Genomic DNA, 25582 nt, shown 5'->3' with positions numbered 1-25582 from the left:
CTTTCTCCTTTATTTCTGCAGTATGTGTTGCACACGTGAAGGGCCTGGTTTACATCAGCGCAGTCGTGTCCTGTCTGAGGAGATGGAATTCCTCTTGCTTTGCTGATCGAGACAAACACGATAAAAAGAGTTCATGCAGAACACACCTCGAAGTGAGGGACAGCAGGGGCAGGAGCTGTGCCCCCTCCCCAGCACCCCTGGTGGGGACACCAGCAGGGCTGTGGGGAGAAGGATGGGGACACCCAGCCCGGAGGGAACGGGGAGTAGCTCCGCTCGTGTCGGGTTTTACCGTGTGTGCGAGATCCGAATGAGGCCCTCGAAGTGAGGAGGAGAAGGGGAGAGAACAGGGTGAAGGAATCGGGGCTGGGGAGGGGGCAGCGGGAGGAAGGGACCCTCGGTTCCTCCACCCTGTCGTGGTCTCAGGGACCCCCGGGCACCTCGGATGTGAGCTGGTGCTGCAGCAGAGTTTGTTTAGGGCAGGCAAGAAGGGTGGGTATGTTAATATCCAGGTTCGGGAGGAGGAGGGATCGTGCCCACATTTTGGGAAATAGAAAGGAAGAGGTGGAAGCTTTCACTGGAATGGAAGTGACCCAAGTGAATGCAAGATGCCTGCTCAGGGGGGAAATAAAAAAAAAAGAATAAAGTCAGTGAGATTTCGGGGTGTGTGTTGGGGGCTTCTTCTATCCTTTCTCTCACACTCACTCAAGCCCCACAGTGCATTTCCTAGCAACTCTTCTATCCTTTCCTTTCCTCTCCTCTAACTCCTATCCTGTCCCGGTTTCTCCTTCCTGTCCTTCCTCACCACGCTACCCACTTACCCTCTGGTCATTTAAAACAAAAAAAAAAACAAACAGAATATAAAATAAATGCCATTTCAAGTATTCTGGAGCAACCAGCTTCCAGCCTCAGAAGTTTTGTCTGAGGTGTAAGGATTAAAAAGCAGTGAGCATCATTGCACAGGGATTAGCAGGAAAGTAATTTTCAGGGAGCAATGGGTGTGACCTTTCTCAGCCAGGCGTTGCAAGCATTTGGGGTGGGAAAGGTGGGGAGAAGCCGTTCCAAAACCATTTGAACAGAGCAAACCATGCAGAGGAGCTGTCAGGTCTCGTTTCTCTGCTCTGCGGCTGCGTGGCACCCCTGGAGGGCTCTGGTCCTGCAAGGGGCCATCTGCTCCCCTCGGTGGGCTGCGCAGCACCTAACCTCTCGACTTTGTCCAAGGGCAAGGAAAATAATCTCAGTGAGATCACGGCAAGGTTAACCAGCTCTGGCTGTTCTGCAGCCCAGGTGCTGACGTGATTCATCTATCCGGGGGACAAATAAAAAGGACTATCCTCAGCAAACTAATTCCCATTGCTGAAAAAAAAAAAAGCACCTAAACCACCAATTTTGTTTTAGGGGAATTTAAAACAAACAAACAAACAGAACCGCCCAACACCTGTGGCACCTAATCAATCTTCTATTAGTAGGATGGGTTTTCTTTTTATTTTTTAATTTGAAAGGTGGCTGGAGGGGTACTTTAATGGAATAAAAAGCCTCTCTGCCCCTCCACCTGTAGCTGGCCCAGGGCTACAGCAGCTCAAAATAGGTCCTGTTGCTGGATTTTGCTAACCAGCCGGAGCAGGGCTGAGCTGATAAAGGGCCTGGGGGGGGAAAAGTGCCACCACAAGGGAACAGGGGGGTCTGCGGGGGTCTCAGGCAGGTGGTGGCACTGGCGCTGCTCCGAGTGAGAGCTGTGCATCCCACCCGAGGCAGGGCTGAAGATGGGGCAGAGAGGCTGGGGAAGAGCTTAGCTTGTCACCGCTCCTGGTGGCTGGGGGCTCTCTGGTCCAGGAAGACCCCTGAGACCCCCAGCTTGGGACCTTCCACCAGGACTTAAGAGCCGTACAAGCACTCGGGAGAGCGGGGCAGCTGGTAAAACAGAGCGAGGGGAAGGGGTGGGTGCTACCCAAGCATGCATGCTTCCCAGGAGAAGCAGAGCAGCCAGCTCTGCAGAGGCAAAGGGAAGGGTGGTGGCAGAGAGGGAACGAGGAGGTGGCAGCAGAGGATGGGGTTATGTTGTTAAGGCCTGCAGAGCTTTCAAGGCGATTAGGTGATTTGGAAAAAAAGTCCGTGTTTCCTCTAGTAAAAGGCTATTCCCTTCTGCACCTTCCCTCTCCCTGGCAGAGATTAGAGCAGCAAGGTTAATATAGTAGCAGGTACATCCATGAAAATCCGCAGCTGAGTCTTCACTCCAAGTGCTGCCAGCTCTTCCCTAAATCTTCAGGAATCAAGGTGCCTCGTTGGAGGTGGCTCCATTGCCTTTGTTGACGTAAAAGGGGCGGTAATGTGACTGCAATGGAGAATTTGGGGCATGTGAGTTTGACCTACCTTCTTTTTTTCTGACCGCCTACACTTCACCCGACCATATGCATCTTAACACACTCCTATCTTAACACCTTCAGCCTTCCGTCTTGCAGAGAGCACCACCTCACCTCGCTGCTGGAGCGATCAAATGCAAATGGTGTTGCTTTTTGATTTGCACATATGCTTTGCATAGACTTCATTCCTAAGCCAAATGAGTCTGTGCATGATATAAAATCTCAGACTGTGACTCACGGTTTGATGAGAGGTTTCTGGGAGAAGAGGAATGTCACCTCTAATTTTATGCTTCTGACAGTGTCTTTTAATTGCTCGCTAACCTGAGAGCTCAGGGGAGTTTTCACACTTAACGCCGTGCACAGTTATGTGAGGGATGGACTGGCTTGCACGGTGTTTATTTGTGCTCCCTGGTTGGAGAGCCAGAATTCTTGTGCATGGAAATTCTCACACAATGGCGTATTGTTTATTTGCACCTCCACATGTTGCAGGGCCCTGTATAAATGTTTGTGTAAACAGAAGCATAAGCGGAGGAGACAAAGGGCAGAGCCTAGAGGAATTGCCATTTTCCTGTCTCTCGAGCTCTATTTACCACAGTCCCTAGTTGTCTCTCTTCTCATCAGGACCTACCCCAGGAATTTCATGCTTATCTGCACCATTACAAATAAGCAACACGTGGCAGAGGTGCGTTGTACAGCCTAGTGTTGGCTGGCGATGATTGCAGAGCATAAAAGCCCATTTATTGGCTAATAGTGCTTGTTGTTTGCACTGTTCGAGGTGAAATCTCTAGCCTGGATCCACCAATTCTGGGGCAATCAACTGATTCCTCCTGTCATCTTTGTTGTCCCCTGCATTGCAGTGTTTTAAACTCGAGGATTAACCCTTGTTGCTCCCCCTAGAAGCAACTCAGAAATGTGCTGCCTTGGACACTGCCCTTGAGGAGCACCAAAATGTCCTGAAACATCTGTGAAAATGAGGATATGCTTCCACCAGTGGTAGACAAGGCGGTCAGGAAGCACCTCAGTTTTGCAACATCTGATCTGTCTTAGGTTTGATCTCCTCCCTGGATCTCACGTGCAGAAGGTGTCTGTATGTCTGGGTGCAGCGCACCAGTTAATGTCGGGCATGGCAGGAGCTTGGAGGCACAGGCAGAGCAAATCCAACCCACCCTGCCGCTCAGTGCTCACTCCCCATACCTCCTGCTCAACGCTCCATTTTGGTGAAATTCTTTTCATTTTATGGCTTCAATTTCCAATCTAATTAAGAGATGGAAGGGAGGGTGGGGGCTTCATTTTAAAGAACTCCCTCTGGGCTAAAAAGACATTCCTCCTTATACAGCACAGTCCTTTGTAAAAAATCATATTTACAGACCTTTTAGAGTGTGTATTACTTAAATACATGTTTAAGACTATTTTTAAAGCTAGATTATTGGCCCAATAGACCATAAAAGCTCCTGCAGAGCTCCTGCAGCCTGGAGTGTATATTTCTATTTTGGGACTTTTTAATGCTTGTATTTATCAACTCAGTTGTTAGGTTCAGGGATATCTGGTGAATAGAGGCTATAAAAATAAAATAGCCACTACAAGTGTATGCATGAGAGAGACAAAACGGCCGGTGACGTTGTGGAGAAGTTAGCCAGGCTTTCTCTGGGGGCGTTAAGGCAAGTTTGGGTCGTGTTCACAGAGCACAGCACGCTCACTGCCAGGCAGCGTGGAGATTTTTGCTAGGGAGACCATACTCACAGCCACCAGAGCCCAATGGTAATAAAAACTTGACTTTCCTGACCAGATTTCCCTTAGGGAGGACAGGCTTATGTCTAAAATCACAGGGTGGGGTCTCCATCTGGGCACACACATCACGAAGCAGTGGATCATTTACAAAGGTGGCGAGCAAACGCAAGACAGAGAAGATGCTGCAACAAACTGCTGTTCCTAGGACACATGCTTTGCTGTCACACACTCAAAGACTCAAGGCTGGATTTTCTGAACGTGCTCCAGTCTGTCCAGGAACATCCCTGTCGCTGGCATTCATCTGCTGGAGGGGCTTTTTAAATTTAGCAGACATATAGCTGCAGTCCTTGAGCAGCCACTTGCTAACTGCTGTGTATTTCCTCTGTTTTCTTCCTTCAGCATGAGAATGCCATCGATTCTTGACCCTCTCCTTCTTACGAGTCCTATTTCCAGGGAGCAGTAAATAATCTTTCACAAATGTATAACGAGAATTCAAAAAATAGATCTCAGCTGTGGAGATGGGGGCAAAATCTTGGTCATCTTAAATCAGATCATGCAGGATCCTAATGCATCACGGTGTAAAGGGATGTTAAGAACAAGTGGATGAACTTATGTGGTTATGCATTGATTATTTGTTAACTGTGTACATGTAAGAATGTAGGACCTAAAATACTACCGTCTTCTGGCCCCAGCGGTGTACTGTTACCTGTTTTGTGGTAGTAGTGAAAAATGAGTGATTTATAAATGTTCTGGTGATTTATCTTCACTGTCTGACCTCTCATCTTTGATATTGTCAGCTCGCTGTGGGATGTAATTAGTATGATCCTTTTATATGGTTATCTGCGGCGTTACACAATTTGTGTTTTCGAGATGTCACAGACCACTAAGAGTACACAATATCCATGCAGGGAGGAGAAGTTCTACAGATCCCTACATGTCTGCTGTAATATTTGTAGAGCTTTTGGAAGCCGGGATCAAATTCTAGACCAGGGCAAAATCCTTTCAAAATGTCATTTTGAAATATTGATTATTCCTACAACCCAGAGCTGTGGTGGCAAGGGGATTAATCTGTATCCCTCTCTGGATGCAGTTAACCACAGGAAAAATAGCAGAAGCTGCTGACCTGAAGCTTCAACTTTCCCATTTCCAAAGGACCCCAGCCCTGGTCCCTGGAGCCTCAGGTATCCTGAGGACAGATATTTCTCTTGCTGAAGCTGTGCACATGCTTTCACACCAAGCGTATGTTTCTTACCAATACAGACTGCTTGGAGGATTTCCACGTCTGTGGCGTCACCTTTGCGGACTGATGTCTCACTATTGAGGGATAAGCTGTGACAACAGAAAAGAGCCTGTTACAGGTCAGTCCCTGACACCATCCCCATCTCCCCTCGCAAGCATCAAGGCAAGCAGCAGGACTGGACGTGCCACGTAATTAGTATTGCACTGCTTAACATGGAAATGCATCCGTTTCTGGGGTAGGACACAACAGCCATCGGACAGGTGCCTGTTCCACCGCCCAGCCAGTTGGGAGAAGGGAGTGAAGAAGGTCTGTCTAATTAAAATGTCTGAGGAATGCAGGGAGGTGGAATGCAATCAGTCCAATTAAATTTAGGCCAAGTCCTGAACTAAGCATTCTGACTGCTGCGAAGAACACTATAGGCTATTTAATTAGTGCAAAGAGCCGCAGCCTGGGTTTCATGTCAGAAATTAATGACAGTACCTCTGGCAGTGTGATAAGCCCTAACCCACTCCTCCTGCACCAGCTCAGCTCTGATTCAGGACTAATAGCAGCCCTGCTGCATCACAACCCACTGCAGCACTGCCGGGTGATGGGCTTTGGGCTTTCCCCACCACCTCCCAGCCGCAAATTAATCGGGCCTGACTCTGCTTGGCAGGTGCTGATGCTCTTGGATTCAACCTTTGGTGCCCTTGAACTAGCTGGCAGTGTGAAAAGAGGATTAGGAGGCAGTGGATGGGGGCTCCTGGTTCAGATGAAGGAGAATTGGCAGCTAGCACATAGGTTTTTTAAAGGTTGTGCTCCATGGCTGTTATTATTTTAGGATAATAGCTGTTTTCTAACACTGATGAAGCTAGGGGGTAGAGGAAATATATCTCATCTCCTAGTATCCCTCTCTCCCTGGTTTCTATGAGTCTAAAATCATCTAAATTCTCATCTCTATGCCTTACAAACAAAATTAAAACCCCCTCCAACTATTCCCTAGATATAACCACACTTTAGTAAAGTCCTTTTGCCCTGGTTCGGGGCTGTGAGGTGCTCATCTGAACATGGGCACGTATCTGAGACTGACAGCCCGGGCAGGAGAGGTGGGCCAGCTGCAGGACTGCTCCAGGCCCCCTCGCGGGAGCAAGGACAGGGTTAAATGCCTTATCACCTAAACAAGGAGCAAGAGGAAGGAGAGGAAAAACCAAATGCCTAGTACCGGTCTTAGTGAAGAGGCTCCCATCAGACTGTTTGCTGAAGTCACCGGGCGGATTCTGTCCCACCGAGGAGAACTGAAAAGGCAGCTTAGTGCCATTGCCTACTGGAAGATAGAAGAGGTTGTGTTATTCCACGGCGCTGCGTGCTGCACTGGGGAAGCCTAAGCACTTCAAAACACACCCTGTAGAACTACCTCCAGCCAGCCTGGGGGGAAATGGGAACTGGTAGCTTTGTCCCTGTTCTTTTCCTTAAGAAAAAGCAGATGAGAGTGGTGGGGTCCCGGTGTACATGGTGTGTGTGAGTGTGAAGAGGTCCCAGTGCTCTGGGCAGGGAGGGAAGAGCCTTTCTCTCATGAGACCCAGAGTGCAGGTGTGACCGAAGAGCTTCCTTGCAGGGAAATTGCATCTCCAGAAACTGGGATAGCGAGGCCAAACTACACGGCTGCCAAAGCTCCCTTGCCTCCGAGCACTTGAGCCTTATTCAAAGCCCAGTGAAATTAAAGCAAGGCTTCCTCTCCTGGCCAACTTGGGGTCAGGCCCTGGCTGCCAAAATGAATCTGAGAGCAGAGGCGATGAGAGGGAGAGAGCCCTGCCTGTGGCACGGAGAGCAGGGAGGGCTCAGCTGTGGCTGTGAGTCACGAGAGCTGCCCCGGCTCGGGCCGAGTGGCCACGGATGCTCGTGGGCTGCCAGTGAATGAAGGCAGGCAGGACCCTGAGCATGAACGAGCAGAGTAAGAAAAGACAGGAGAGAAAAAGGAAGGTGGGGAGCTGGGCAGAGAAGGCACGACTCGCTGCTACTGGTCCGCACCATGCTACCACTGAACATCCCCTCCCCATCGTGCTGATGCTGTGCAGGCTGTGAACAGGGGGCAGGCCACATCTCTGAGAGCTTATGAGCTACGTGAAAGGTGTATATGAGAGGGAGAAGAGCAGCCTTGTGCTTCTTAAACTGCCTGGGGGGAACCGGAGTCAGCTCCTGCTCCTGCCCCCAGCTCCGCAGCTTGTCTCAGACAAGTTGGTGTCGGCATTCCTGTCGCAGCTGGTTAGGTATCTCAGGGTCTTTACAAACTGGCACCCGTTTTCCATCTTCTTTCCACTGCTCAAACAATGAGGACCAGAGCTACCCGCCCCTCCTACACGGGTAGTGCCTAGGGCAGCGAGACCTGGGCTTTGGGTGTGCACAGGCAGCGCTGCTGACCCCAGATGGCTTTGTGGGACAGTGACAGGACAGCTGAGAGGGGAAGCAGAGGTCGGTTAGACAGCTGGAAAGCTGTGGCACGGGGGGTTAGATCCTTTCAAACTGAAGGCGGAATTACCCGTACCAAGTGTTTCCTCAGTCGCTTGGAAGGAGGAAAATTCCCATGACCGTGGGTTGAAACTGGCTGTAAAACAAGAGCATCCAGTTCAGCAGTTGGCTCCTGATGAGCTGGCTCCAAGGCCTGTGCCTGGCGTTGCTCTATGAAACAGTCCCCACCATTTTGGAAGCAGCCCCAAAGCAGAAGTCCGGGTTCAGGGAGGAAAGCCTGAGCTTTTCTCTGCGTTCTAGCGCTGCTGAACAGACTTTGCACCACTCACAGAACGAAATTCTCAGTGCTGCAGAGCTGTCTTTAGCCACATTAAATTGCCAACTTCAGTTTGCCTACTCGACGTGACTATTTCGCAAAGAGACCTGAAGGCAGAGGCTTGGATTTAGAGCACGAGAGGCACCAGCAGAGGAACGTTTCTTGCTCACGTGCACGGCGTCTCAGGCAGCGAGACAGGCATGTGCTGCAGGGGTTCACGAGGGCTGCGCGCCGTGATGCAGCCTAGTGCTGCCGTACCCCTCTTGTGAGACATCAGACTCCCAGAGGAGCAAAAAACGTGATGAATGCTGTGAGCTGTTTTGCTGCCATCCTGTGGTCTGCGTTTCTAGTTCAGCAGTGTTTCTGTTTAAGCAGTTACTTCTCCCTTTCTATGCACCGAGTCCCTTCTGCCTATTCAAAGACCTGCAAAGGCACAAGATGATCTTTCCAACCTTCCTCTGGCTTTGGCCAAAATGTTTGCAATGTCAGGAGAAGAAAGCTCACCAGAAGAGGACAGAAAGGAGTGTCGAGCAGTTTGTTCCCCAAATTTTAGGCAGTATTTGAAGCCCTTTATGTCTCTCCTCTGCCTCATTGTGTCACCCCTGCAGATGGGTGCTCTGTGATACTGTCTTTAACGACAAGAGCAGCGGAAGGCTCCTTAAATTTAAGCAGGGCGTAAAGACCTACAGGGTCAGCTCAAGTCCAAGCAGTTTCTTAGTGTGGGCCACTGCAATTAGCACCGAGCTCTGCTTGGGTAGCATTCCTCAGTGCAGCAAGCAGACGTGCTGCCGTGGCCTACGGCAGGACTTGTACTAATCCAACCCAGCAAGAAAAAGGGTGTGTTAGAAAACCATCACGAGATATTCAAGGATTCTGTGCACATTATGCAATACAAAGGGTGGAGGGCGCCCTCTTTTCTTTTTTTTTTTTCCCTTCAATTTTATGGAATTCCTTAGAAAAGATGCAATCAAAAGCATTTTTGGACTTCCACACGACACACTGCTAGACGACAGAAAGCCCTAGAGGGTTAAATGATTATGGCTGTAGTGCATTATTCATCAGATAATCCTTTGCTAGCCAGCATACAAGCTTAAGTGGGTCATGTCTCCTGTTTTGCCTACTGACTCATTCTGTTGCCAAAGTCCCCATCAGTGTGGTTGCAGCAGCTGGTTCGGTTCCTTTCTATCACAGTTTTCCCATAAGGGATCATTTTTGCACTCTCACCCTGGTGGAGAACCCAGCCCTGCTCAGTCCCCATTTCAGCAGGGAGGGACTTTGTGTGCAATCACATGCTTCGTTTTTTGGGTGAAGTAACTTGGTTGGTAACAAACAGAGAACAAGCGGCTTTGGGGAGCAAAACGTGTCTGCTCTCAGGATGATGTAGGTGTGTGGGTGGAACAAGTGCTCCCCCAGCATTTGTATATTCAAAAGCCCATTGCAGGAAGCGATGGGTCACAGAGCTCCTAGCCAGTGTGCAGTGCTCGCACACCTCTGCAGCTGCCTGCATCCAGCAAGTGGCTTCACTGGCTCTGATAACAACACAAAATAATAAACCCCATATCCAGCAGTCTTTGTTGATTCAATCATCCCTTAAGGCTGAAGATGCTGTAGGATGCAGGGCTCGGACTGGTCTCCCCCAGCATCGGCAGCTCTGCTCAGCAGAAGCTGGGGCAGGCAGCAGCCGTAACCATCCAGGCAGAGTTTGGAGATGGGTTCCCTCGTAACAAAGCCCTCCACATGCAAAATGGCCTTGGCAGCCTCTGAGGAAGACGCTGTGGGCCAGCAGGGCGCAGTCCTTGCTAACTGAACCGGGATCTACTCCCTCACCCCACGGCACCAGGCAGGGCTGCCCGCAAGCTGCCAGCCGTGGGCTGCTAACAGAGGAGAAGGGCAGAGGGGAAATGCAGACAAAGGGCTCAGTGTTGGGATCGGGGCTGTCCCCACGGAACCCTGTGGCTCCCACAGGCTATATCACGTGCCACGTGTGCTTTCAGGGGGGTGCCACCACTAATTGCAGGCATTTTGGTTCGCCCTGCCACGATCTGGTTGTTCAGAGCAGCAGCTGCAGACACCTGGCAAACCCAGGTAGGGCCTCGCTCGCCAGGAACCAGAGGAAATTTGGTCACTGATTTCGTGCTGTGCTTTCTGCTCTGTTGTTAACCTGGGCAGCCTGCTCTAAGGAACCTGCTTTGACAGGGGGGTTGGACCCGATGATCTTTCAAGGTCCCTTCCAGCCCCTTCAATTCTGTGATTCTGTGATTCTATTAATACAGGCGCTGCTTTGCCTAGGGCTGTATCACTCTGTGCTTCTCACTCTGGAGGTCCTGATGCTAATTTGGAAGTAGACAGCTGCCATTTTACAACTGAATGTGTTGAAAACAGGCATTTGCTCATCCAGGAGCATTCAAACAACAGTGGGGTCATAAGCAAATCTCAAGGGCTCTTGTTGTCAGTGTAAGAACTCAGAAAAGAACCCCAACCTCCTGCTTTTTTAGGGCATATTACTCACTTCTTTCATCCTTTCCCTGCCATGAAAAAAAATAAAAACGTTTTCTGGTAAAAGTAAAACCCGAACTCAGATCAAGCCTGGTGTAGCTTTCCCATTTGATAGCACACAGGGGTAAGCTTCTGGTGGAGGTTAACGCTTACTTTGTCCTGATAACGCGTGTTAAAACTCCCCTATCTTCACAAACTTCCCTCTTGAAGGAGTTCAGTTGCTCCAGCTCTCCTCCATGGAGCTAAGAGCCTTTTCTGCCTTGTTTGAGATGGAAAGGCAAAAACTGCTCAAAGCTTTGTAAGCTGGAGGGAAGACCTGGCATAAACAAACGCAGGGGGACCAATCTCAGTCCAGTCCAGAGGGACTGCATTGAAATAAGTGAAGGAAAGCAAATTTGGGGAAAAATCACTAATGAAATTCTTTTCCTATGCTGAGCATGGAAGAAAGCCGGCCACCATTGGGCTGCCTTACCTTTGGGAGACAGGAACATGGAAAATCTCTTCAAGTTGTCGGGCTGGTTCCACTCGTAGTTGTTCATCATGAACCGGTGGTCGCCTGCAGGAGCAGAGCAGGAGCTGAGTGGCCTTGTGAGGGACAGGAGGAGGGGAAGGGGACAACAGGCTGGAACTGCCTCCTTGGGCACGGAGGGAGAGGTGGTGGTGCCCTTTGAAAACAAATTGCTCTACCCTTGTAATTCTATCCTTGTAACTCTGCCCTAGGACTTTCTGGCTGCAAAGTCGAGCAGCCCCAGAATGAGCTGGGATAAAATGAGCCCAGAATTCTGGGATAAAAGATGTTTAGCACAGCTGAAGCATGAGGAGCTGAGGAACAGCCCTTCCGCAGAGATATGCTATCTGCTGAGCATCCACAGGGACACTCCAGGGTTGAGGCGTTTTCTGACCAAAGGACTGCTCCGTGGCTAAAATTGGATCCCACTTCAAAGGCGCTGGTTTGGGTTTGGCTGCTTTTCTGTGCTCAACCTGTGCATGGAGCTGGCTCTCAACCAGCCCGTCTGGAACTGCAAGTAGTGCAAGGCTCGAGAAAATCGGAGTGCTGGGAGGGCTCAGTGGGTTGGGTTGTCCGATTTTTAAAGATGCTAAACCTGAGCTGCAAACAGCTCCAGCTTCCTGGGCTTTCGGACAAGGATGTTTGGTTCGAGCTTCATTCAAAGTGAACGAATCCTACCCTTTTGCATTTACACAGCCTGGTTTTGGTTTTCTGAGAATGATCCACAAGAAATCATGCTCTATCAGTTCACTTGCTCAGAAAAAAAAAATATATATATATATATACACACACACATATATATGTATTAAAGCCTTAAGTCCTCTATAAACCTATTGTTCTCTGGAAGTTCTCTGTAAATTTGGTTCCCACATTTAGATAGTTCCATTGTTTGAATCTTAAGTCACTGCACAAACTTTTATGTTATTTCTGCAATTTATTTCTGTGCTATTTAAACTCCCTGGATGCTCTCTGATTATTTGCCTCCTTGCCACACTACTAAGTAGGTACCTGTTATGACAACTAAAAGAAAGTGGATTCCCTTTGGAGTCTGCTATTAAGCAGGTTTCATTCCATTAATATAATATTTCTTCCTGGGAAATTTTTTACACTAGAAGATCAAGCTGGTTGCAAATGAATTTGTTGCAGTGACTCAGGGGGAGTCTGAGTTAATTAAATCCATTAAGTAATTGTGGAGTTATTTCCTTGCAGTCACTAGATGCAGAGTGCTGTCCTCTTTCAAGTGTAACTGTGGTTTGAAAAACGGAGAGCTGCGAAGTTTTGGAGCTACACCTTAAATAACATTTCCCAGCTGAGTGGATGCCACTGTTCTTCTCATTAGGCAGACTCCAAGCTGTGTCCATTAAATCCCCCATAAAGTTTCTGAAAGCGCCCAGGTTTCTGGCAGTGGTTAAGTGTTGCCCTGCTCAGAAGTGCTTTGGCACTTGATTCCCACGGATTTCAAGTGCCGTTGAGGACTTCAGCATCAGTAACATGGAGGGGAACCTAATTAAAAGTGATCAACTGATCAGGAGGTAGCTAGCCTTTATCTAGAGCTGCTGGAACTGAACATATGCATACTCTTAGGTTGTACAAATGGCCAAGTAAAGTGTATTTGCTTCAGGATTAGCAAAAGTCTTTGACTGCAACGTGCTGTTGCCCTACTCATCTAAACTTCAGAAGTGCTGTGTGTAGTTAGGGGGTTTGGAAATTCTTCAAAAGTTCCAGTGAACAAAGGAGACGAAAGAAAAATGTACAAAAATGAATTTTGGATCATTTTCTTCCATCTATGTGTGTTAAGTTAGGGCCAAATTTCTCAGCAAACCTTAGCAAAGGTTCTTAACAGAGTGTTATGAATCTGACCACGCATGCTGCAGTGGTAAATGTTGGAAGAGAAGTGATGTTCAGTTTCTGCTCCTGCTTAAGGGTATGGGCCTTTAAAAAGCTGGCTCTAGCTAAGCAGCCTCAGCACTTTGAATGGGATCCCTGACTTTTCTCAAACATTGGTCCTCTGGACCAAAAATATCTTGTCAATCTAATTCATGTCTAATGGAAAACGTTGGTGTTAGATAAATGTTAATGAGCTGTTTCCAGTGCAGGCTCCTTGGGGCCAGGGACTCGCTCTTTCTCTCCATACCGTAGGAAGGCAGCACGCTGTTGCCTGATGAATACCTGTGATTTTCATTACACATTCACATGTACTCTGGGCCATGTCACCTTCATTCCTACTGCTATAAATTGTGAATGTCAGACAGGCTGGTTCACAGAACTCAGGCTCTGAAAAATGTTGTTTGTTCTCCAGTAATGGGTCCTATGTTGTTCTGACCTGTGTGTGCATCTATTTCATCGGTTGTTTTTTTTTCTTTTTTTTCTTTTTTTTTTTTCTTTTCCTTTTCCTCGGTTATTTCTTCCCCTCCTCATTTATTGTACTATCTCGTAATGTGCAACTGTCTTTTCTGGAAGTTGGAGAGATTTGCATGACCGTTGCCCAGGAAAAATGTGCTGTATTAATTGCTGTATTAATAGGAGAGGAATGTTTAATGAGTGCTGTGAATCTGAATGAAATAACAGTGATCTCACAGGTTTGCAGCAGAGTTCCTCAGCTGCTTGTGCAGTATAAAATGGACTTGAAGGCTATTCTTGCATCTTTTTGAGTCACATCTGGACAGCAGGGTGCAATTTACCCTCAGGTTACCTATCCAGCTTCTTGACCTTTATTGCTCTGCTATCTGAGGTTCCACAATTATTAATAGACTATATCCTCATAGCAGCCCGGTGAGATAAGGCTTTATTTCCATCCCTATTATTCTTAGTGCAAGAGGTCATTTAATGGGATTAAGTAACTTGCCCAAGGTTACAAAGGCCATTTGTGGGACAGCTGGGAAGTGAACTGTGGTTGTGGGGTCCTGGTCTGGTGCTCTGTCCTTCTATCCTACGTGGGAGCTTTGTGCCACACAAGTCCTCTCTGCAGAGCTAACTGGAAGAGGCAGAACTAACTGGAAGAGACAGAAAGAAAGTGGGTTCAAAGACTCAGAAGATTCCTTGCAGTGCTGTGGTATTGACCCTGCCCTCTCTATTTACATAAGAAAGATTACTCAGCCCTAAACACTGATGAAATGCAGGAACCGTTGGGCACCCTGTGTTTGTAGGAAGCAAAGCTCTGCCCAGTGGGACCTGCAGAGCTGTGATCAGAGAGCTCCGCCTCTTCAACGCCTGGCTTAACCAAATTGGAGACCTTTTTACCTGGAAAAACTGTTACGAGACTTTCAGTGACAGGTGCTTGTGGGACATTTCATGTTTCAGGCTGAAACTTTCTGTTGTAAGATGGTATGTGATAGCAGCACAGCAAACATGCTAACCAAGGCAGATAAATAGCCTTAATTATAGGATTTTGGAATTGCCATGCTGGATAAATTCATGCCATGGTGGATACATTCATATTTTCTGCCAGCAAAACTCAAAGCACTTTTTTTTTTTAATATATATATATATATATATAATCCATCCTGCCTTCTTTATTTATGTAGTAGCTACTGCATTGTCTTGGTATTGGTTGGGATCCTTTGGTCTCCTACACATAAGATGCTTTAACTCCTTGGCAGGACAGCTGGCTCCATCTCTACCTATGGCTCTGCCCGGGGAGGGATGGGGCAGTCTCAGATACTTTGGATACTTTACCGTTCTCCATGTGGTTCCTCTCGATGAAGTTGCGGCCCAGGTCTGCCTTGCAGATCTTCTCCACGTGCCTCATGCAGACGTTGAGGAGGTCATCTCTGAGCAGCCCCATCGATGGGCTCATGCTCTCCCCTTCAAGCAGCACGCTGTATGTCGGGAGGGATGGAGGGGGGACGTAATTCCGCATCAAAGCCCCAAACTCCTGCCAAAAGTAAGGGAAGAGGTGTTACTGAGGAATACAAGATATGGAGAGGCTAGATCCTGAGACTGGCTCCAAATAATATGAAGTGCAAAGGAGAATAGTGAAGACTGAGGGTGGAGCAGTTAAATGCTTTGACTCTGAGCTTTAGCCACAAAAAAATATAAATAAATAAAAGAAAAAAGACAAAGAAATATGAGAAGAAATATGAGGCGTTGGCATGCCTCTAAGTTCATTCCTCACCTACCAGAGCAGACATGCTTGAAATGTCAGGGCCAGTTCCTGACATCCACGTGCATTGAACTGGAGAAGACTAATGCTTCTTACACCAAATGGGGCTTTGTCTTTGGGACAAATCCTGCCCTCATGGGAAAAGGAAAGGCAAATGAGATCTTTCTGACCTGGAGGAAGAGCACGGAGTCACTGATCTGGTGGATCTGCTCCCTGTTCTCCTTGTCCTCCCGCAGCAGCTTCGCCCTCTCTTCCAGCTCATCCACAATCTCCTTCACGTTCTCTGATGCAATCTTTTCCCTCTGGTCCAGGGCAGCCTTCACTTCATCCCTCTGCCTCTCCAGGTCACGGATCAGCTCTTTGAAATGCTGGTCTACTGTGGCTTTCTCGTTGGTGGTGTAGTTCTGCAGGGGAAAGGGGTGGAGAAGGAGGCAGCAGAAGAGACGCGGGAGAGGGCAAGAGAAATGAGATGTGAAACTTCCCAGGGAGTCACTTGCTAACAGCGGGATGCAAAGGGGGATGTGTCCTGGCATTCTCAGCACTGAGACAGTGAATATGTAGACTCTGGGTATGCAAGACTTACGCCAGAAAACAGTGCTGAAATAAGCCATATTAATTCTTGCAATAATTGTGTATATATATAATCTACAGCGCATGCTGTCCTCGTCATTATAAGAGTGTATCTCTTCAATTCATGAACTGCACTCTTAGGTGTAAAAAAGTATGCGTATATATGTATGTTTATATGTAAAAAACAACTGTTCAACCTTCTAAATCACGGCTCTGGCTCCTCAAGGATTTAAGGATGAAATTTCCTTCCATTCCAATGGATGAAAAGTGCCAAAGCACTTTATACAAACCTGATCTCTACGTCCCTCTGAAATATTCCTCAGAGTGACTGTGGATGTAACTATATTCAGAGCTAAAATTTCTAGGTCATATTTCCCATAATAATAATAGTAGTAGTAATAATAATAATAATAAAGCAGACGAAAAGCAGAACTGGCAAGCCAGTGTGTGTGCACCACATAAAAGGGAGAAGAACGGCTTTGCCTATTAATATTATGCAAATTCTCTGGGGTGTCTCCAAATAGTGTTTTCACTGCTCTATTCAGTTAGGGTGTAAATGAAAAAGAAAAACACCATTACTATATTCTAACCCTTCGTGTGGTTGAAAGGATTATAAAGAAGCCCTCCGTCAGTACGGAAATGAGCTATTCCATTATAAACAAGACAAATGCTGGTGTAACTGCATCTATTTCTGTTGCCTTATCTCTGCCTGGGCAGTCTGGAGCCCTTCTGGAGTTTATTTTTGTAGGTGAACTAGCAGGAGAGAAGCAGCACACCTTTGTTTCTGAATCAACCTGGCTCCTGGTGATGGGAGAGGTGTGGGAACCCAAGCAGGGATGTGTCCCGGGTCACTTTGTAAGGAGGCTGTGCTGCCGCCTCTTGGCCTCCTGCAGGGTGTGTTGCAGGATGAGCTCAGCAGGAGCTGTTGTTTCCAAGATTTGGCATGAGTGAGTTTGGGAGAGTGACGAGGTAGGGACTAGGTCAGGAAAGGAGTAAGAGCTGGGTATGTCAGAGAAATTGAGGAAAGGAAGAGCAGAGAGACGGGAAAAGAAAGCAAAGAGATGGGAGAAATGGAGACATGAACCTAATATCCCATACGCACCTTAATGCGGTCCCTCTCCTTCTGCCACTTGTCCATTTCATCTTCTACCTCGATGATCTTCAGCTGCAGTTGCTCTTTCTGCAGTGAAAGCTCAGCCTGCAAGAAGAAAGGAGTCTCATGAGAGGGGGCAGAGGGTGGCCTGCTTCTAAGGGGTGCTGTGCTTCCACTGAGCACCCGGCCCTGAGCAGCATCAGCTGGGAGGTGCGGGTTCCTGTCACTGCTTGAAACGGAGACCAGGAGCTGACTGTGGACACCATCCCAGAGCTTCTACTTGGGTCAAGAGATTCAGCTCCCTCAGCAAAGTCAGCAGCAGAAGCACCCACCTACCCGGCTACTGTCATGGTGCTGCTTTTAATCACATTAGAGTCATTAGCTGGAGGGGGAAGAGGCCTGTTTCAAAATTCAGCTGTGTGTGCAGCGAAGGGCCCATCCCAGGGTGTGCCTCTGCAGCAATAACAGTTTTCATGTAATTACGGAATGACGTTTGACGAGTGTTGCAACAAGAGGACGATGCCTCCGGCAGGAATTCTGTTTAGACAGGATTGTGGATTAATTTGCTCTGAATTGAGAGCTTTCATGTTATGATGAAGCTGGGGAATGCTTGGAAAAAAATATATATATAAAAAAAAAGACACAAAAGGAAGGGGGGAAGAGGCGTAGTCAACCATGCTTGGCTTAGATCAGCAACTTCACTGGGGTTCATTTGCATTTTGTTTTGCACTGCCTTCCCAGGGAAGCACGGCCCAGACATGGGAGAGGGTTCGTGGAGCTGGAGCCGAGGGTGACCGTGCCCTGGCGCAGGATGCTGCCGTGCACCTCTGGATCAGCCCCCAGCTGCCGAGCTCAGCCTCGTGCTGTTACCTCCGGCAGCCCTTCCCTCCATCGCTGCTTTTCACCACCTCCCTGCCCAGCAGATCATGACAGAGCCTTTGTTTACATGTCTCGAGATCTTTCTGTGTTTCATGTGTGGTTGGTTGGTCGCAGCACGAGTGTAACTACGGGCAATCTGCCTGTGGTGCATTTATCCCCAGAGCTCTTGAGGAACTGTGTATTCCACAATGGAGCTGTGGTGTATCAGAAAGTCTCTGAAAACCCACGGTACATCTGAGATCCTCTGGTAAATGTCTGCGTTACCCAAAAGCACTTATATTAGGCCAAAAGTTAAGGCAGGGGAGATGAGGGGTGGATAAACCCAGCAGCTAACACGGTGACGTCTCTCTGCTGTTAAAGCACAAGGCGTAGTTCTCACTGCTTTGCCACCGATCCAGGAACATAATACGACATGAAAACCCGGGTCTCCTCTCCTGATCATGTTTGCCCTCAGGGGTGGGAGTTAAAAAGTTTTCAGTCCTTCATTCAAGGAGTAGAAAGGAGCATCATGCCACGAGGAACAGGCAACGCAGTGTCAGCCAGCTCAGGCCAGGGAAATCAGCCCATCAAAGCTCTTGTCTTGGTGCCAATCACCCTGGTGTCTGAACATCCTCTTGAGCTTGAATCAAGCACAGCTGCAGCTGAGAGCCATTCTCTCTAGCTGTTCCAATTTAGAAAATCTCTATTTATAGAGGGAAAACAATTTGATGGTGGTTTTATTGCCCTATAAAAGAGCAGAAAGGGCAAACAAAAAGGGTAAATGTACTCAAAGGTATCTCAGTGCCAGGAGAGCCACATCCTTACACTGTCATTGTAGTTGTCCTTCTTTGTGGAGAGTTAGGAGATCACACAACTTGACAGCCTACAATAGCCAACTGCATGCAGCCATGAGCTCATATTCTACAGGGATTTGGGGCAGACATGGAAGGGTTTCATCGTACAGGTTCATAAAAGAGCCATATGGGTATTGAAATAAGAAAATTTGCTCTACTACTTATCAAGAAAGTAATGGCATGAGCGTGACCCTGTACTCTTCACATTTTCAAGACAGTGACTTGAAGGAATGCAAGCTTGTGTTCATTGTCATGTCACTGCAGCAAGACAAAAAGATGTGCAACCATCTCTGCATGGCAGGGAAATGCAATGAGATAAAAGCACTTCAGATCCAGATATCCATCCCACTCCAGTAACCAACCTGAGATCTTACAGTGCGACTTCTTCCCTTGAGCCACAGAGCTACATCCAGATTACATTCATTGTTTGCAAAGTAAAAAGAAGTCTCCTGAGCAGTGGGAGGACTTGTTCCCCTCCTCATCCCTAACTCTCAGGATGTTCTCATAACAAAAAATGAGTGAAATCAAACAGAGAGGGATTGAAGTTTTGTTTTGAGAAGGGCAGACATTTCACAGCCACATCGGCATTCCTAATCACAACGAATTTGAAAGGAAAGGTCACTGGAAAATTTTCCAGATGCTAGCTGTAAGGTGGTGATAGCAATATTATACTTTTATGGTACTTTTTAATTAAGACGGGTCTCAAAGGAATTTTGCAAACTATTACTTGCTCAAAAGTGGTAGCTAACTCTTAACAGCTTGTTGGAGTTATAATATCCCTTCACCCAGAAAGGTAGTTTGGGTGCCTCTGGGATGGGATGTAACAACTATTTAAGATCAGCCCCACACTACAATTTAAAGTAAGAATTATGATTTGCAAATGGAAATTACAGAGATAGTTCCAATAGCCAGAATGCAAATCTCACAGTCATCCAAGTTCAGCTTGGGTTAAAACACCCATAATGAGGGCAAAAGGAAATACTAGTACAGACACCAGGCAAGGCAGGGGAGATGAAGGGAGGCTCTCCATTGAATGATGGTCCAAACACAAGAACTACTCTTACCAAAATTACAAAAACAGAAGAGGTCCAGGGAGACTATGGACTAGTACAGGAACTGGTGGCATGAGCACAAGGAGGCAGATTTGGTAAGGAGAGACAACCTAAGGCATTCAGCAATGTTGATTTCATAATGATTTTAGGCCCTGTTTGATCTAAGGCTGGATGACAGATTGATTTAACTATCCACATGTATCCTGTGGTACATTTACGGTAGGGTCTTCTCAGCTTCATCCCCCATAAAGAAACTTCTCTTCTGGCTTCCTTCATATCTCTCAGATTTTCTAGGGTCAATAGTCCCCAATCCCCCCCTACACCTTCCCACCCCACTGCCAAATCCATTGTGTAAGACTCAGGTTTAGAAGTTCCTAGTGAAATATTATATAGGAGTTGCACCCATCTTTGGAGGGGTCACTACAGTGCAGAAATAAAAATAGCAGAGAAAAAGATCTAGAAAATACATGTTAAGACCATTAGTTTTGACTATAGCAAGCTGAGAAATGCTGGCACTGAGAGTCTTTGAGCTAAGAGAGGATCCTCTGCTACAGCCTAAATTAATTAGGACAGTCATGAGGCCTAAGTGAAAGTTCAGAATGTACACCTAAACATCCACAGCTGAACCCAGCCCTTGCACTAAAGGACCTGGAGATGTGAGATTATGACTCTTGCATCATGATGCAACTCATTTTTGCAAGGCAGCAATACAAGCATCATCATGTCTTAATGCTCTGGGAACCCAGTCCCTGAATCAGGAAACACCCCTGTGTCACCAGCCTGGGAGAGCTATGGTAATTACCCGACAGCAACAGCCAAATGCAATAATGAAGCTAGGGAAGAAGTGTTTAAACTAGTTATCCCAGTACAGGGCTTATATTGGAAATGACATGGCTGAGAAATTAGTAAATTGCTTGTTTGAGATGATTTCTGCTGGTTTTGCCATAGGTTTCTCAGTCTAAGCTTGTGTTAAGCAGAGGCAGGTGACGGAGGGCTACAACTTCTGCAGACTCTGCAGCACCCTACAAAAATGCCACTGGTAAGCACCTTATTTGAGACTGTAAAAGGCACAGTTTGAAGGAGGTGGAGGATTCCTTAGCCGCAAGCTGGTGGATTTTCCCTGTGTTCTGCCCTCACTGTAGAGGCACTAATACAGAATGCAGACAAATGGGCAAAGCTACTGTAAATCACATTTTTCAGCAGGTCTACTCGCCCAGGCCAGGCAGAACGGTGTGCAGGTAGCTGCACTGCTGTGGGAAGAGCATTTATTTTCAGCTGTGTCCGCAGAGCAGCCACAGCTGGTGTAGATAAGGTCTCGTGGCCACACCATGCCCTAGTGGGAAATTGTTCCCATCGGTGGGAAAGGTCAAAAATCCTTCCACACATCAGCACGCTCCTGTTTGCTCTGTATTCAGCCAGAACAATGCCGAGAAGGCCCAGATGGAAACCCCTCTGCATCATCTCTGTGGATGGTTGCCTTCAAAGCCTCCCTCAGCCGGTGAAAGCTCCCCTTTAACAAGTTGGCTCCCCTTTTACAAGTGGCTCCGTTGCACCCAGGAACACCGAGCTCCCGTTCCTGCCCAGCGGTTCTCTGCTGCCTCTTCAAACCTGCTGCGCAGTGTGAACTTTTCTTTGAAGGTAAAGAATTAAAGGAAAAAAAATAAAGTGCTTTTCGCTAGATCTGACCCGACACGCTGAGTAGCGAGGCTGGCGATGGATAGTAACGCCAGGTTATTTGCAGCTCTGTGGCTGGCAGGCATACGTGGAGTTGTCTCCTTCCGAGAACAGGCCTGTAAAACAGGTTTTGAATGAAGGATCCCCTTCCAAAATGAAGGATGCTGTCTGAAAGGGGGGGCTCCAGTTCTGCTGGTAAATCAAGCTGGCCAGAGGGGTTTATCTGAGTGTACAAGCTGCTATTGACAATTCTCACTTCTCAGTAGAGTGTGGTTATTACCCAGCCTCAAGGATTTTTTTTTTTTTCGTGGTTGTTTCTTGTGCTGATTCTGGGGGTCATTACTCTTCGTTTAAATCTGTAGCAGGAAATAAATGCAAAGTGGATCTGGGGAAGGCACTGAAGTCTTTCTGGGTAAAATAACAAATACCACTGGATAGAAAAGCAGAAAATACATCTCCATCCTCTGTGCCCAGTTGTCTCTGTCTGACCCTTTGTGCCTTTCTCTCTTATCCACTCAGCACCATGCCAGGAATGGCACGAGAGGCTCTCACCCTCTGGTGGGGGGTGCTGCTGTGCTCCCCCTCTGCAGACAGAGATCCCACGCTTTGCACTGCCTGCCTAAATGCCCTAACCAGTGGGTGACTGCATGCTGGCTTGTTTGCATTCCTCTCCTCTTAAGCTGTGCTGTCTGTCTGCATTGTGGGGCAAACCCAACAGTGCAATGCAGTAGTATTTATATATCTTTCCTACAGGCTTGTAGCAGGGATAAATTCATGAAAGACACTGTAATATGCATTAATTCAGCAATATGGAAGGAACAGGAGCACAATATAACATATTACATGACACTTCTGCAACCAAATTGCCAAGCACCCAGGCTAACTGTCAGGTTTAAAAGCATCACAGCATGGAAATCCCCCAGTTCTGCAGGAATCCCCTCCTTTTGTGGCATCACAGTATGGCCAGGGACTGGGAGATCCTTGCAGATAAACCAGGTGCTCCTTGACAGCCAACACTGAGCAGAAGAAGGATACAGCTGTATTCTGGTCACCGATCGAGTGGCACATCTAGCAAGTATAGAGACAGCAAAGCTCCCCTGGAGCTGTTTGAGTGCCAAGCTGTGCAAAGGGAGCAGGGATGGGGTTCACCTGGTGTGGGGTTTGTGCTTTTTCTTTCCACAAAGGCAGCGGCACCAGGCACACTTTGCCACTCTTCCAATTTGTGGTCACGTTCTGGCTCAGCTGATTTGCAAGACTTGAAAAGGAATAGGTGGTGCACACAAGGGACTTGGAAATGCCCATTCCTCTTTGTGGTTCTTGCTGAGCTGTATTCTTCACCAAGGGTGAATACATCAGGGCTGGGAATAAACATTTGTAAGCAACAGCTATCCTGTGACTTGCTTTTGTCTGAGTGAATGCTCGCTCAGGTTACAACACGATCACAACTCCTTGCACATGTCTATGATTCATAGATAAAGCCCTAAATCCCCTAGGCTTAGCAGCAGCAGAATCAGCACAGGACAGGCGTGGACCTAGCGAGAGTAGCACAAATACTCCGAGAGAGAAATCAAACACCATTTAAATCTCAGTGAAGGTTCCTCTGCCCAGATCTGTTTCCCTGTTCACAAGCAAGGTGTTGTAGGTCCACCCAAACACAGGGAGAAGGCTCTGGCCAGCTTTGGTTCCTCAAGGGAGCAGCTGTTAACCTCTTCTCAAAGGAAAGGGCCAAGAGGAATTGGACAACCTTGCAAACACTAGGCACAGCTTTATGAAAGTAAGGCATACACTGTGGAGTATTTCAGAGCTGACATCAAAACAAAAGAACAAGCAATCACGAAACAAACAGCAGGCTAGCAACCCCTGCAGGAATGTCTTGAAGAGAGGCTGTCTGAGACATGGAAGAAGCCTTGTGTGGTTTCAATAAGGCTACAAGTTGGAGACGGCAGTGCAAGAACAGACCAAAAGTTGTGCACAGGAAGACAGAGAAGAGCTCTAAAAAAGATGCTTCTCCAGCCCAGTCTCATGAGTTAAATCTTCCTAGCACTGTAGAGTTAAATTTTTCCTCTGAGTTCAGGGTAGCTCCAGAATCTCCAAGAGCAGGTACTTGTATGTGCCTGTTCACCACATCAGAGCTCTTGCCTGGGCTGTGATTAAGACTGGGATTTAGCAGGTCTCAGTGCCCTTCCAGTTCCTGCCATGGGCTGGCTGTGTGACTCTAGGCAAATCGTTTCATGTTACCGTTTCATTGGGCTCCTTTCTGTAATCTCTTCTGTCCTGTCTGGAGAGATCAGAAGGTCTCCAGGCCAGGACATGCTTTTACTACAGATGCGTGCAGCACCGAATTGTGGTGAGACCCTGATCTTTACTGAAGCTAGTGGAATAATCTTACATCCACCCAGAAAACAAACAGCATGGGACTTTAGGCAAACAAAGGTGGGAGACTTCTCATTAGCTAGCACTGGTTCCCATACCAGTCCCATCCCTTTAGATGTCCATCTTCTGAACCTATTGTAGTAACACTTCAGGGAAAATTAAAATGCTCTGTGTTTGCACCAGGATTTTTTCTTCATCTAAGCTTCAAAAGGCTCTTCCCATAGGTGGGGCTCAACATCATTATCTCCATAACAGAAAAGACAAACAAGAAAGCAGGAGCTCGCTCCAAGAAGCTGAGATTGCAATTTTCTGCAGTAACCGCAAACCGGAGCCGCCACTGATCGCACTGCTGAGCTCTGGGGGTCCTGAACCTGAGCGATGCCCACCTTGCTGGCTGGGGGCCACGCTACACAAACACTGTCAAAACCTCAGGCAGAGTTTTGGAAACTGGGTGAAAACCAGGTTCTCTAATCCACCTAACGACCTGCTGCACAGCCCCACGGCTATGCTGCTGGATCCAGTCTTAGGGGAATGACAGTCCCATTGCAGCAGAACCTATGCAACATCAGTTCTCCACCAAACTCTTCCCATCCACCACCCTTCCATCCCAGAATTACATTGAACCATGATTTTGGGAGACTGTAGGCTCGAGAACAAAAGCCGTGGTGTAACACTGAGACCCGTTGGAAAGGCCGATGGGAACATGCAATAAAAAGAGCATTACCTCTTTACCCGCTTTCTCAATCTCCACCGTCACCGTGCTGTGGTTCTTGTGCTCCTGGAACATGCAGAGGTAGCAGATGCACATCTGGTCTGTCTGACAGAACAGCTCCATGGTCTTCCCATGCACAGGGCATTTTCTTGCTTCAAAGTCCCTGATGGGGTCCAGGAGCTGGTGGTCCCGGAAAGCTGCTCCCTCCAGGTGGGGCTTGAGGTGCAGCTCACAGAAGGAAGCCTGGCATACCAAGCAGGACTTCACGGCCTTTTGCTTGTTGTCGATGCAGGAATCACACAGCACATCCTCCAGCTTCACCCTGGGCCGCGACCCGGCTGCTCTGTCGGGCACTTTGTTGAAGGTGGATCTTCTCAGGTCCCCAGTCTCCACCAGAGGCAGGGAAGACTTCTTCATGTCCCCCATCTGCCCGCCGGAGAACAGCGGCTTCCTCCCTTCCCCTTCGTTAGGCAGGAAGCTCTTTTTGGAATCCAAGGAGAAGAGGGACTTCCTGAGGTCGCCTTTATCTGCAAAGGAGAGGGGGGGTCTCCTCATGTCTCCTATCTGTCCGCTGCCGTACTGCATCTTCTTTGAGTCTGCCGAGTCCATGCTGAAGTAGGTTGATCTCTTCTCATCGGATGACTCCACAAACTGAATGATGGGCCTCTTCCAGTCACTCCCAGAGAAGAGGGAGCTCTTGATTTGCCCCGTCTCCAGAGAAGTACTGCCAGTGCCCTTCATTGGCTCCTTCTCCCCTCCGCCAGGGTTCGTGGTCTTCTTCACTTCTTCATCTTTTTTGGGGGCGGACGGGCTCTTCACATCCTCTGGCTTGCCGGTGGTACCATTTGTCCTTGCTGCGCTCCCCGTTTCCATCGTCTAAACAGGGCGAATTGGTTGGCTTTGCTGCTCGTCCCCTTCTCCAGTTCCCGTCTCCCAGCCCTTTAGGAAGCGGCTCCGTCCGCGTGCCTGCCCGCGGTCGTCTCAGCAAGGAATGACGGTGGAATGCAGGGAAGTTTCTGCCCGAGTGACGCACCTGGAGCTCCTGCAAGGAGGAGGAGAAGGACGCCCGGATTATGCTAGGTAGAGGCAGGGAGAAAGAAAGGAAGAAACAGACGTTACCAGGGATCAGAAGCTACAGCTGTGCAGTTAATTATACAAGGCGGTCCACACCCAGGAACATTCTTGTCTAGCCAGGTTTGGGAGG

At 48.0% G+C, this 25582-nt stretch overlaps 1 protein-coding gene across 4 annotated transcripts; it reads right to left on the bottom strand.

Moving 5' to 3' along the window:
• TRIM29 (tripartite motif containing 29) lies at positions 1-25251 on the bottom strand. Of its 4 annotated transcripts, none has more exons than XM_035555753.2 (9): positions 24391-25251; positions 16865-16960; positions 15363-15596; positions 14766-14964; positions 11055-11138; positions 7841-7906; positions 6527-6628; positions 5338-5414; positions 1-2329 (listed from the first exon to the last, which is right to left on the bottom strand). In XM_035555753.2, the coding sequence occupies exons 1-9, from the start codon at positions 25249-25251 to the stop codon at positions 2267-2269; spliced, it is 1782 nt and encodes a 593-aa protein (XP_035411646.1). In that variant the 3' UTR covers positions 1-2266. The 4 variants fall into 4 exon arrangements, with proteins under 4 accessions (XP_035411646.1, XP_035411644.1, XP_035411645.1 ...); XM_035555751.1 differs by having other exon boundaries at positions 7847-7906; XM_035555752.1 differs by having other exon boundaries at positions 6527-6625; positions 7847-7906.
• Between the last annotated feature and the right edge of the window lie 331 nt (positions 25252-25582).

The sequence above is a fragment of the Cygnus atratus genome, chromosome 22 (genome assembly GCF_013377495.2).
Source record: "Cygnus atratus isolate AKBS03 ecotype Queensland, Australia chromosome 22, CAtr_DNAZoo_HiC_assembly, whole genome shotgun sequence".
In the NCBI taxonomy this organism is placed as follows: Eukaryota; Metazoa; Chordata; class Aves; order Anseriformes; family Anatidae; genus Cygnus; species Cygnus atratus.
This window is presented reverse-complemented; position numbering and strand designations above follow the sequence as displayed.